General features: G+C 43.9%; 1 protein-coding gene across 1 annotated transcript in view; it reads left to right on the forward strand.

Moving 5' to 3' along the window:
* The window catches only part of LOC105566564 (poly(rC)-binding protein 3), a 121,893-nt gene extending 113,587 nt beyond the window's left edge, over nucleotides 1–8,306 (forward strand). Inside the window, exon 8 of the mRNA XM_012020657.1 lies at nucleotides 1,514–8,306. Within this exon, the coding sequence (XP_011876047.1) occupies nucleotides 1,514–1,598 (85 nt within the window). The 3' untranslated portion in view covers nucleotides 1,599–8,306. The remainder of the gene's footprint in view (nucleotides 1–1,513) is intronic.
* The last annotated feature ends 5,994 nt before the right edge of the window (nucleotides 8,307–14,300 follow it).

Consider the following 14,300-nt stretch of genomic DNA (forward strand, 5'->3'; position numbering starts at 1 on the left):
CGAAGAATTTTTCTCACGACCATCTTTTTTTCCGCGTAGCAGACCAACACGTTCCTCTTCCTTGGCTGATCGGAAACGAAATATCTCCAATATATTGCGCGACCACCTTTACGGCACCTGAACGTTTTATTACCACCTTCTTTTTCAAGCATACGACATTCTTCGCATTAATCTTTCGGCGATTACTGAATACGATTCAAGGAAGAATTGAAATGAAAGAGATGTGTATCACTGCGTTTATCACACTATTGATCAGGGACGACTCTGCATATGAAGATATCTCAATTTGTTAGAATGCGACATGGCTTCTTTCACCATTTGTTTCAACTTTGCCATTAGTAACAGTTACATTTCTAACGCAATTTGACCTTTTTTTTTTACTAGAGTCTTCTCGATTCTTATTAACGCACGCACTTTTTGCTGCCGAACCGATTGTACACAATTTGAGCGTACTTCGATACATTCAGCGCCGTACATCTTTCTGTGCAACATTTATATCAATCACGGCGAACGCGGGATTCAGGACCGACCACTTTTAACGCTCAATGTACGTTAAGAATAAGGTCTATTGAAGCCCGTATTATACATATGTATCACGACTCACCATGTACACGTAAATGTTAAGCGTAATCGGAGAGAAACTCGTACGGAGAGAGCGAGAGAGAGAGAGAGAGAGAAAGATGTAGATAAACGGAGAGAAAGTGAGAGAGAGAAAGAGAGAGAGATAGAGAGAAGATGTATCCATCCAACCAACTTGACCCAGGCTCCTGCCCGTTTTTGGTAAGCACCATCCGTTCCTTCGTAGTCCTGTTAATCGACATATCCTGTTGGCTGCGAAGTTCTCATTTACGTTTCTTAGTTCTCTTTTTTTTTCTTTCCAATTCAATCGTTGCGCAATTTTTTTTTTGCCAGATATGTACCAACCATCTGAATCCTTCCGAGCTCGCGAGGAACCCTCGGGTGAAGTACGTATCACGCGACAAGAAATTTCTGTAAACCATCTCCGGAGTCGCGCGATAACGTTGCCACTCCGCCGTCCTACGGTAGTAACGGCCTTGTTTTACGACACGTATCTCCAAGTTATCTATGATAACGCTCTCCGATGGTTCGTACAAACTTCAGGCATGCAAGAACTAAGAGACACGCGAGCTTTAATGTACCACGCCGGAATACGGCTCGCGGAGAGCCACTAGATTCGCGTTGCATTCCACTCTTCCGGGTCGCATGCTGCAGCGTCTCTGCCCGGACGAAAGGGCCAGTTGGTCTTTTCCTCCGATGCTGAGAGCGCGTCGGGATCTTGTCTCGGGTTCTCTCCTACGAGTACGAGGGAGCGTCTGGAGAACGCTTGAAAATTCTCAAGCGCGAGCGTGCAAAATTTGAGAAACGAAGTGGATCGATCTTCGTTAGAGAGGTCATACGGGACAGCTCTCCCCCTCGTACTCGTCGGGGTGATGCCGCGACCAGCAGAAATGGATCGTCGCCTTTTCTCATGACGCGACCGATTGTGTTTCAGGATATCGATGGAGACGTCGGGGGTGCCTATGCCCGCGTATCACTTCATCCCGCCGGACCACATTGTGAAATCGCCCATCCACTAAATGTGGAGAGCCGTCGTGGTCGTTGTCGTCGTCGAAAGGACGCGGAGCATCGCGGAAGCGCGCGAAGCTGTCAGTGGCATATGGGGCTGGGCCACACACTGTGTTCAGCTTGCAAATCGATACACTTGCAAAAAGAAACAAGACACACGACAGTGAGAAAGGGACAGAGAGAGAGAGAGAGAGAGAAAGAGAGAGAGAGAGAACGAGAGAGTGAAAGAAAGAGAGAGAGAAAGAGAGCGAGAGAGAGAGAGAGAGAGAGAGAGAGAAACATACACAATACGTACTCACGTAGGACACTCGCACGTATTCAGAAAGGGAGTCTACTTGTGCGCGCTTTAAATAAGCCCATGTACGTTAAAATCGAACATATATTCTAATACGACCACAGATATACGTAAGAAGATGCGTACGTACACATACACAGACACATACACACATGCGACAGCCTGAAGGAGGGTGAAACGTACATGGAGAAATGATGAAGATACGCACGCGCGTACACAGACACACTTGAGTGTACAAAACTGTACAAAAGTTATTTAAACAAAAGAACAAAAAAAAATAATGATGCACGCCGCAGCCGCCGAGCTGTTGCCGATTGGTAAAGGGAACAAGCCAAAGATATGTTAGTTTTCATTTTTATATTTAAACGAAAAAAAAATGATGACGCGAGACGGGTGAGAGATAAGGGAGAGAATTATTATTATTAATTATATTACTACGAACGCGATGATGCTAAATAATATTAGGCCGGTTGTTAGCGTTTTTTCTATTGCATACGGATACACCGTCGCGCCGACGGTTTTTCGCGACCGGTTCGCGAGCTTCGTTCATTCGGAAGAGGAGCGACGTTGCGCGACGGGGGCGCAGCTTGGTACCGCGGGACTCGTTGTTCGGGCAAACCGGTAGTCGAAGAGCTCAGAGCGAGTGCGAACTTGTTACTTCCGGTAAAAATTGCAATTTTATTCGAGTATGTAGACACCGCGGATTGTACGCGTGATATACAATTGATATACAATCGAGAGAATGAGACCACGTGTGTCTTCAGTAGCGACTAAATATCTTCGTCGTTTGCAGCCTTTTTAAGAAGCGGCGATATCGGCGGGCGTCTCGAATCGCAGAGAAGGGAATCTAAATTGCTCGACGCAGATATCGCCGATGTTTAACTTAAGTTCTCGAGTGAATGAGCTATAATGAGGGTTGCACGCGTCAGAATTTCGGAAATTCTTAGGACGGAGCTACACAAGTCCCGCGCATCGAACTCTTCGACTGATCATTTTCGAGGCGCGCGTTCTCGGTTCCCTGATGATCGAGACATCTTTCGGAAAGTGTCTCCGGGTAACTTGGAGGATTTCAAATTGAATCTCACGTAGACTATATCGATCTCGGTAGCGCAACGCGATAACGCGCGACCGATCGGCGCGTCAATCAGCGAGGAATGCGTGTCGGATGTCTCGACTGCGTGGTCTCTCTTGTCCCACATATCTTTCTCGACCACGCAATCGAGCGTCGATCCGCCACGCCGATATTGCGCACCGATCTCGGTCGCGTTGACCTCTCGCGCCCCACATGATGCCGTTCCTCGATGACGTGGTCTCGCGTGGTCCCCGTCAGCGCATCCGCGGCCGATTTTCGCGGCCGCGAGGTCGGGAGTCACGAGCCTCGCGATCAACTGTCGTGCGCGCGGGAGCGCCGAGGGAAAGTCAAGATAATTGATATCGCGCGCGGTGGGAAAAAATTTTACGTAGTTGCGTAGCTTTTGCATGTGAATCTTGGATTCCAAAATTGTCGGTGAAAGCTTTTCTTTCTTTTCTAAAGGGGACGGGAAGGGGGGAGGGGGGAAGTAAGAAAGAAAGAGAAAAAGTCGAAAAAAGAGAAAAAAAACGACTGCGAACGTTCGCGCCGCCGATCGCTCGGCATCCCAGCCGGGAGCGCGGGGGGAACGAGCGGGTTGCGCGTCCTAGCGCATCCTCGGCATCATCCCCGACTGTTCCTGGGCACCTTCGGCGCGCCTTCATCTTGCGGTGATCTTGTAAAGTCGAATGTCGAACACCGGCCGGGGGCGATGCCGAGCGCGCGCTTCTGTTGAAGGAACAAATGAAATTATTACGTGGAATATATATAAATAATGATATATATTATATATACACACATAATATATATATATTTATTATACGCGATAAAGATAATTAGAGAAGAGATAAATAGCGATGAAAAGGTGCGAGCTCAAGCCCAGACTCGACCAGACTCGAGGCATCCTTTCCTTTCTTCATCATCCACTTCAAGCCTCCCCATTGACGGTTTCGACTCTTCTCCCCATATCGGAATTTGGTCCCACGCTTGCGGTTTGGTTCGCGATTCGTACGGACCTCGCAATGACGATATCTTTTCTTTGTATAAATTTTAAATATACATTCTTTCGTATGTACGTTTCTTCGTTACTATCTTTATCGACTCTACGTTCGCGTGTTATTTTATAGTCGTTACGACATCGATATTTATTAAAATTATAACTTTATTATTCGGAAGAAAAATGCGCGCGCGCGCGCGGCACTGTGCAACATCTTTTTGAGATTATTTTATTCTAGTAAACTATTTATGTATACTAGTCTGTACAAAATTTACGAAATAATCGTATTTCGAGATTTCTTGTTGGATATTTTATATTTGTGCCTAGTTTCGGTCTCGATTTATGTTGAAAACGAGTTAAAGAAATTATTATTATTAAAAATGGGGCTTAAGAATTGCAGAAATATACAATAGCTATGTAACTAGTTTCTAAATTTCGTTGTAAGATCAAGTTAACGCCAATGTAATTGGCCGTGGCGCGGACGATTTACACCTTGCGACTTGTATCCTGTACCGATAACTTCCATTATGTGCCAAACGTAAATTAAAATTTGGAAAAAGAAGGAAAACCATTTGTTAAAAAATGTTAGTCTGTGCTTCCGGTGTTCAGCTCAATTAATAATCGGTGGTCTTCGCGCGTACGTATCACTTTTATACATCCTATCCAATTTTTATGAAATTGCTCTTAATTTTAATATGTAAATTAATATCCGCAAAAAAAAGGAAACTATAACGTTGATAGCTGTATCAACTCTCATTTATGTTTGTGTATAACTGAACAATGTTGTGGGTCAGTTTTGTGATATATTTTTTGTCTCGTTTTGTTTTTATATTGAAAATATTTTGCGGTGCACGCTTCTTTTCGATGCGCATTGTAAATATGTTTTCACGTTGTACATATTTATTAATCTCGGAGCATCTCCTTGTTTATACGACGCTTATTAGTCGAAAATATATATCAACATCTCGCATCGACATTGCGGTTTCACCTTATTTATTAACATCAACGTGTCTTCTCATTTTGATCACAATACGCGCCTCTCCATTTTGTTTGCCGAAGGAATAAGTTGCACACATTGCTCCTCCGTGCAAAATTGCGCAAAATCCAGTTGTGTCGTTAAATGTGGAACTCGCGAATAATGTTACGAGCTTGGGATCGATTTTTTTAAGGGAAATTTTAATCAGATAATATATATCGCAATTTTTTATGGATATAATCCATATGTTGACACAATTGTAAATCTTTGTTAGTGTTGGTTCAAATTTATTTAAAGAGTAGGTTTCTTAAAATGTCTGCTATTCACACTAGAAAGTTTTGTGTCAAAATCTTTCAATTGCTAAAAATTCTGACTGTCGCCAAAGCCGCAAAGTCAAATTTTCATAAGTTGACGTCGAACGTCGCACTTATATGTCCATATTTTACGACACAATTTGTATATATATCTTGCGAGAAAGAAAAACGATTCCGTAAGGATCCAATGCATTTTTTTTTTAATTCGCCGGACAAACTAGATCGTAATTGGTACGATCGATCGCGAGAGTCCGTTGGTGACTCGTTTAAATTAGATTTGAGAAATTTAATCCTGTTATTTACAATTATTTATATACATGCTATTTGTGGAAAATCACTTTTGTTATACACTTCGAAAAAGAAAAAAAAAGAACGAAGCAAAAATATTTCTCTCTTTTCTCATCGCGGCAACAAGGCACTCCTCTCACATCTCCTCCTCTTCACCCCCCCGCTAACGCCCTTGCTCCCCCATTCTCCACCGGTAGATAGACAATGATGGCGTACAGTAGTAATTATATAAGGGAAAAAAACGGCAAAACATGAGACAAGCAACGGCATCGAGCGACAAGTAGTCTCTGCTAAAAAGTCGATAAAAAAAAAGATGAAAATAACAATTAGTGAGAGACGCTGTATGATTGTGTATATCAACAATAAATAATTGCTGTGATTAGAATCGATTATATTAGTAAGTAGTTAAGGATCAATTTTTAAGGCACTTCGCGGAGAGAGAGAGAGAGAGAGAGAGAGAGAGAGAGAGAGAAAGTAAAAAGAGAAGGAGTACTTATTGATATGTGGTAGAGAAAGAGATGGGAAAGGGAAGAAAGAGAGTGCATGTGAGTGTACATATGATCGTTTACGAGCGCGAAAGAGAGACAGAGAGAGAGAGAGAGAGAGAGAGAAAGACGCGACAAGAGGATAGGGGAGATTTTTAGGACCCACTTTATAAGCGACTGAAGTATGTACGTGCGCGCGTGCGTATAATCCTCTCGAATCGCCGACAGAGGTATTATTCGTATCCAATCGCTAGGAGCGCGGAAATCCTTAAATCATTCTCTGATACTCAAATCAGATTAAAGAGAAAAGAAAATAGGCCGTCAAACGGAGCGAGCGGAAGACGATTGCTGCGCGCGTTTACGTTTAAGACAAATTACGATCTCTTCCCACTCGAACTCTGTGTCTCTTGACGAGTCCTTTCAGTACCGAATCAGATGTAAAAATTCGATCTATCTTTTTTATTCCACTTTAGCCACTTTTTAGAACCTTGGAGAATATTTTATATTTGTAAACGTGTATATTATTACTCTATGTAGGTTAATGGTATTATTTAAATATCTTCACGTACGGAATGTCGCTGCTGAATAGCTGACGTCACTTGGGTACTGGAAGGGTCAGGAATGCAGAATTTGCACAGAACTATCGTCGCGAGACGAGCGTCGAAGTGGACCGAAGAGGCGATGAGACCTCGGTGACCTTTCCAAGTGCGTCGAGGGGGAAGAACCACGTTTCTTATCCGCGCACAAAGAACACGGCAGTAAAATGGTGACCACCAGCTACACGCTTAGGCTACCCTCCATAGGCTTCGAATGCGTCTTCACGAAGTAACGTGACGTATACTTTCCCCTTTAACGAACATTTCGAACTTGTATCGCTACGGACCACGACGACCTACTCTTAACGAACGTACAATTCAGAGTGATAAGACGGAGACATTCTAATTCTTGCTATCAATCTCGCTTCGCGGAAATAGTAATGGAAGATTACCGTTTAAGTTTCGTTTTTAAAAAGCCGTTGCGCGTGTCGTTCGTATCCAAAACGCGTGCTCGTAAGAAGAAGAAAAAAGGATCGAAACCTATATATGTTATCTTTTATTATTGCTTTCCGTACGCGTTGCGATCTTCTGAATTTCAAGGCGAACACTTTGTCGGAATGGCAGTTACCGAAGTGTTTTACATTTCCGTGAGCATCGTAAGTTATCGATAGCGTTAAAAAACGATTCTAATAGTTTACTATGGTGCAGGCTAAGTGTCAAGAGCAATAAGTAATAAGTGATATTTCTCGTAAGGAACGTATACGACACGGTATAATCCAAGCAGTTTTGAATACGGACGCGTGTGATAATTTGTTAATTATAATAATTATAATATAATAATTATGAAGCTCTCTACGCGGCACTGACGAGTAAATGGGATTAGAAGTTGAACGAGATAAAAGCTGGAAATTCTTCGGAACTTCGGGGATCCGGCGAAATTGAAAACTCTGTTCCAGAGAATTATGTAAAGTCGGAAATGACTAATTTTCTGCTTATTAGGAAAGTTGCCAGGCAGAATCGGTCCAGCAGCATTATCTCGATTGAGAATCCCATTCACTTTTCAATTGGCTCACTTGGCATTATTGTACGTAATTAAAGAACGGCGCGACTCGAAGACGCTTAATCGTGAGTCGCCTCGTAGCCAAGGAACAGCAACGCGGACGAGAAGAGCCTATAGGATTAATTTTTCGGAAGATTTTAAATCGTTTGTCCGCCGCCGTGCTGAGATTTTAATACTAGCTGGGATTTACTTCGCCTCATTTCGCAAAGATTTGATTCTGCTCGATGTGCACTGAGTTAACTATGAACACTATCGAGAGCTATTACCTTAAAGAAAGAACAGGCTTCTACGGAGTTTGGAAGCGAAGTAACTGTTGGGCTCGGGTACTTCTAAAAGGGAACGCGCGAAGCTTCCATCTGGCTTACGTTTGGCACGTAAGCGGCTAAAGGCGATTATGTTGTAGCTGATGGTTTTCTCGTTACCGCTTCCAACCCACCTACCACCCGAAGATGTCCCTTTGTCGCACTGACGTATTCCAGAAGCATATCCAATGACACATATGACTAGGCTACGAATAATTAATATCTCTTTTGCTCCGATAAGCTAGCCTGTATTTATCCGGCGTGTATCATCATTCAGAAATCGATTAATTGTACATTTTGTCGGGGCACCTTTATATAGGCACTTCGATACGATCGACTCTCTGTAGCGTCTAGCGATCGTTAAGATATCGTCTATCGCGTGTTCGAAGAAAAAAAATAATATCGGAGAGATAGAAACAGGTATCTACGCAGAAGTAATCTAAGAACGATCAACGAGGATTAGGACACGTTAGATTGTATCCCCCCCCTTCCCCTTTCCCAAGATCTGTTGCACCAACAATAGTTAGCACTAACCGCAGTTAACGATATAGTGCTTTCTGTATTATAGGTAGGGATGTGTTCTCGAAGCGAGAAATATCTAAAATGTTAGTTAGTCAGAGCTATCTGTGCTGTTGGCCAAAAGTCATTTACATGTAAGAAAGCTTGCGTTTATACAACGGTTAGACCTAACTTCGGAGCAACTGACGCTGACCAATATTTCAACGAGGACGCGGTTATTCTCGCGCGTGTCGGAATTCGCTCGGTGAGCGGAAAGGAGGGAAAGAAGGAGGAATCTATAACGCGATCGTTGAAGAGTCCCGGGTACGTACGCTCCTTCCCCCTCATTACGTTAAGGTGCGTACGCGAGCTAGTCGGGAAAAAAAAAGAAAAACAAAAGAAAAAGGGAAAATGATCGGCGGCAAAATGCCAATCGTAGAGAGCGGGCACGGGGAACCCGGACTCGCCCTACGGACACACAGTGGTGTTGAGGAAGAGCGGGAAAAGCGAAGCGGGCGTAGGGAAGAGAGCAGGTGTCAGCATTCATTGCGATCATATCGTTGTGGCGTAGAGCAATCTGTTAGTGCAGGGGCCTTATCCTTATTGCGTGGGTCCCACCGAGGATTGTCGCGATCGCAACCGCGGGCCGTATGCTTCGCTAAGGAGGCGTAAAGCCGGGAAGACTTGGCGAGGTACCGAGCTCGAATCAGATACAAGTACAAATCGGTGGAAGGTATCTGCTCTCTCATTTTCAAGGTACGTCCTGTACGCCGGCCTTCGGAACAAACGGCCCGTGTCTACGAGAAAACGAGTTGTGAGAGCCGTACTCGGGAGGGATGGAATATACGCGTGGCTATCGCGCGCGCGCGCGCCGGCAGCTTCTCCGATGTTCGGAAAGCCGTTCCCGCACCGGGGAAACGAACGTCCGCGGCAATTCTCGGCCAGGGACCTAACATTACCGTAACGCAAGGCAATCAGCTAAGAAATAAACTTAGTTTTTATAGAATATTGAATCGCGCCCTTCCTCCGCGGCGGGGCGTGGAATTTAAAGGGCAAAGCCTTCCTTCCTCGCGAAAGGAGAAATTGGGGGCGGTTGTTCGCGACCTCCTGACGCGGTATTGTCGCGCGATTCAGAGGTCGGATCAGACGACAGACAGATTATTCTGACGAACTACTGTAATATTCAAAAGTGCTATTTGTAATTGTACCGTTACCAGCTGCGCGATGATCCAGCGGGAAAGAGTCTCGAGGGCTACGTTGGCGCGGCAATTGGCGTAAAATAAAATATATGTGACGAAAATACGGAACAAGCGACACTGTGATTGCAGCGCTTTCGCTGTATTCATGAGATAATGTTTTATTCTAAGAGTAGCAAAACACCCGAAGGATAGATGATTCCTAACGTTTTACGAACTTTTAGACAGTCAATTGCTATTCGCCGCTTGAAAGTAAAAAATTCGAATACGCGATTGGAATATACGATTAGAATATGCATTTATGGTAATCAGTGTTCGGCAGCGTAATCGGGGAAATTTTCGTATGCGCGGCTAATTGAAGCTCCGATTTTAGACAACGGTCTGTCGTCTAGTCGGTCCTGACATCGCGATTTTTCCCTGAATAAATTAAGGCGAACTCAAAGTCGAGCGCACGTGGTCGACATAATGAGGAAAAGAGGCTGTCGGCCATGGAGCCAAAAGGGTCACCACTTGACGCGATTTAGGTGCCAAAAATCGATTGTGAAAACTCATCGCCGAGCGGCTCAACTTTGTGCCAAGCTACCACAAATTGCGAGCAGTATAACACGTGTGCCAAATCGCTGTTATTAATCACTCCTGTTTCGGGTAGCAAATCCCCCTGACGACTCCACGAACGTCGACGAGATACGCTCGTTTGCGCCCGCAAGTTTTCATTTCAACGCCGCGTTCTTGTTAATCCTGTTGGTAGCCCGAGTCGAAATTTTGATACTATTTTGACACTTTTAAGGATAATTTACACCCACTTAACTGATCTATACACCTACATAGACCAGCAATAACCTACTTTGATGACATTAGATTTTTTTTACTCCTCCCTTGAATCTTTTATTCTAAAAATTTACTTTAGCTCCTACTTGAAAGGACCTACAATACTTTAATGCTAAATTGGCAAAAGTAGAAATTTCCGACACCATCAGCTTTAAAGTAGGAGTAAATTTTGTACTCGCAGTTCGACCTCTTTTACTGTCTTAGGTCCTACTATATAATAGAATTAAAGGTTCAACATAGAGCCAAGATTTCGACTCGGGAGGTTTGCACAAATTACTACAAGTTAATTTAGCTGCGCGGGCATATTTGTTACACTAAGTTATAAGGATTTCAACGTAGAAGATGGACGCAAGATAAAACAATTGAGTACGTTTTAGACAATCACGAGATATTATTGATACTTTTATAACTTGATCTGTTTTCTTTTTATTGTCAATGTCTTAGAAGATTGCAATGACTGAATTCCTGACGTATAAATTATCGTTAGACAAAGTATTTCTTCTCGCTATTCTTCTAGCTCGTCCTCCATTTGTAAATTTTGTAAAAAAAAACATACGGAAGTTTATAATTAATATAAATATATAATTTTTATTAAATGCAATTGCTTAAGACGTTTTAAAGTAACAGTTTCGATTTTTCGACTCTAGTTGCACCGTGATGCGAATATTGCGCCTGAATCGCCGCGAAGCCGCAAAGCAATGGCAATCTCGTCGAATCGACGCGTCAGGATGGGAAGTGAATTTTCTTGACAACTCGAATGTATGTAAATTAAAGATTGCGCCCTAGCCAGATGCGCGGCAGGACGCCGAAATTGTAGAGAAATATGATATTACAATTTTGCGCGGGAACCTCTCAGTTTCTGCACTTGCGATACATTGAAAGGAATGACTCGCGGGGATTAAGCGGAGTCATTTAGCTCTCCTCTCATTAACGTAATTACCTCCTACCGTGTTTTTCTTCTTCTTCCTGCTCTTTTTTTTCCTCTTTAGCTACCGATCGATTGAACCCGCAACAATCTGTTGTTCAATCTGCAATAGATTGCTCCCAAGGCAGAAAAAGTCTGATCCTAAAGACAAAATGATCTTATAACTTATCGTGAGGGTGTTCCATTTTTACGAAAACGTAAGTCATATCAATTATCGATGAGAACAATAAATTAGATATCCCCTTCTTTGATGAGAAAAAGTGTTCGTTATAAGATATTGTATTTTCGTAGAATATGCGTATGTCGCGATTTGACAGTAGAAAACTTGGAGCTATATAACTTGGAGAGATGCTAAAGCGGCACGCTAAAATATTAAACGGGAAGCGAGCGCGTCAATTTTGACGATAGCGGTATCTGTATCGCGGTCGCGCGAAGAAAAATCACACGGAGATTTTCATCTATTAGGAAAATGTGGCGACGCACTATTGCGGATTGTTGCGACTTCATCCACCGTCGAAGTCTCCACAGATTACTTCTACGTTACGTTGTTCTTCCGTTAGCCTTCTGTTCGCCGTCGAGAAGCGTCAAATGAGAAAGAAAAAAGAAAATACGTAACGATAGGGGTAATTCGTATTCGAACGTACCCTCTATTCTCTTCCCAACGCAGTCGCGTCTTCTCGACCCCTCTTTGTCCCTTCCTCTATCTTAGAAATATCCTATTTCCTTTATCTTCCTCGGCCAGAAATCGATTTACGTTAGGAAGCCTTTACGAAAACAGGGTCATAAATACTTACGTATAATACGAGTATTTTAAATTTTTAACGCGAAAGAAAAACTAAGAGAGAAAAGGGATGAACAAAACGAGGTGTAGTAGTGCGATGTAACAGAAAAAGAGAGAGAGAGAGAGAATAAAATTTTTTACAAAAAAAAATGATAATGTGAGGTGTAAAATGTCGCGTGTACGATTTGCGACTGCGTCTTTCAATGCGTATAGAGATCGCCCTTTGTAACACGTGCGCGCCCCGTGGACGCGTGTACGCGCGGAGAGCGCGATATGTGATCTCATTAGCCGAGCTCTGCGAGCCCCTTGATCCTTTCAGCATCCCTAACCGGATGGATGAACCGAGCGTCTCGGATGTGAATTTTACCTTCAATTGTAATGTACATCGCGAGACTTTACGATATCTCTGCTCTTAACGTATAATTCGTAGCCGTTACTTTGAAAATCCAAGGTGTGACAAGTACACACGGTGTCGACCAATAGAAGTTATTACGTGGCTGTTGAAAGGGTCGAGCGTAGGGACACGCTCTGCACTCGACCGCGACGCGAGTCGGTCGTCGCGAGATCGCGGAATAAAGTTAACGATATTGCGAGATGAATCGCAGAGGAGGGGGAGCACATTGAAAGTGCCAATCGCGAGGAGACTCGGCCGAGATGCCGCGTGGCACCGAGACGGCCCGCGAAAGCGCCATCGGCGACGTTCTCCTCGCGGTCGGTCGCCTCGCAGCGTAAAGTACATTAATTCCAGGGTAAAGTTTTGTAAAATCGTCTGGTACGCAATATTTTATGTAAAAAGCAGACACACTCAACAACCAAACACGTTCACACGGAAAACACACTTTGAGCATGACGTGAAGAGAGAGCGAGAGAGAGAGAGAGAGAGAGAGAGAGAGAGAGCGCGCGAGAGAGAGAATGAGCGAGTGTGAATGAGAGCTAAAAGAGAAGACACTTTCGTGATGATCGTACTACCGGAGAATGAGAGACGAAATAAAACACCTGCTGTAGGCCGGCGATACGTAACATACGTATACGTATGCGTATATATACATACTTGTATACAACATACAATTACACCGTAAGTATATATATATAAATATATAAGAGATACTTATACTTTATATAGCTGCATTCGTCGTGTCATTACGTATACAGGGCTTGCGAGCGTTGACAGGTGATTTGTCTCGGCTAGTGTGTTAAGGACCGCATGGAGCGAGAGAGAGAGAGAGCGAGAGCGAGAGAAAGGGAGAAAAAGAAAGGGAACGGAGAATGAGAGGGTGTGTGTGCGCGTGCGAGGAGAGAGGAAGCTATATCTCTTATAGTCAGCGTTACATATCTTCGACTCGTTGTTTGCGAAGCGTCACATCGTTCAAAATCGTTGCAAAATATACCGACGTCAGTAAAGTATTGACACGTGGCAGGAACGAAAAGCGCTAATGGTAGTGTGGGAGGCCTGTGTAGCCCGACTGTCTCGTCCGTCGCACGTTTAACGCTAGGCGCGGCTGTCACCCTATCGCGTTTGATAAAAAAAAAGAAAAAAGAAAAAAAAAGATCTCTCCCTCACGGTGATCCTGAAGAAGGTAGCTACGATTTACACAGAGCTCGCCTACGGACCAGTTGCAGCGATGTTAATGGTAAAACAATATATACATTACGTTCTCCCTGCCTATTTTACAAATAAGGCTACGATATAGAAAGGACCACGTGATAAGGATTTAATTAAGAATATAATACGACGTCGTTGTTGCAACGCGGGTCCCGAATGGCATCGACCACTGACGTATCGGTACGGCTACTTTCTAGCGCAGCGAACATTCTGGATCCCCTCGGACAGCCGCGCTTAACGTAGATCCCAGGCGCGGGGAGAGACTCGGGCGAATAGACTCGTAGGGAAGAACACATAGACGACCCTCGCCCAACCTACATATCAGAGTTTAGTTAACGCCAGGAGTCTTCCTGAAAAGAAACGAAAATCCAGAATTCTCTTATCCCGATCCTCCCGCAGATCGAGGTCGGGGGAAAAAAACTTGCACGGTACTAGAGCACGAGTGAGGAACATCGTTGATCGGGGGGCGCTCTCCGCCCCTAGAGTATAGCCCGAGGATTCTGGGAAACTAGCTTTCGGATCCCCTCGACCCTTTACCCTCGCAATTCTCAACCCGGGAC

This window comes from Vollenhovia emeryi, unplaced genomic scaffold (assembly GCF_000949405.1).
Source record: "Vollenhovia emeryi isolate VEMERY1.0 unplaced genomic scaffold, V.emery_V1.0 DF939144.1, whole genome shotgun sequence".
NCBI lineage: Eukaryota > Metazoa > Arthropoda > Insecta > Hymenoptera > Formicidae > Vollenhovia > Vollenhovia emeryi.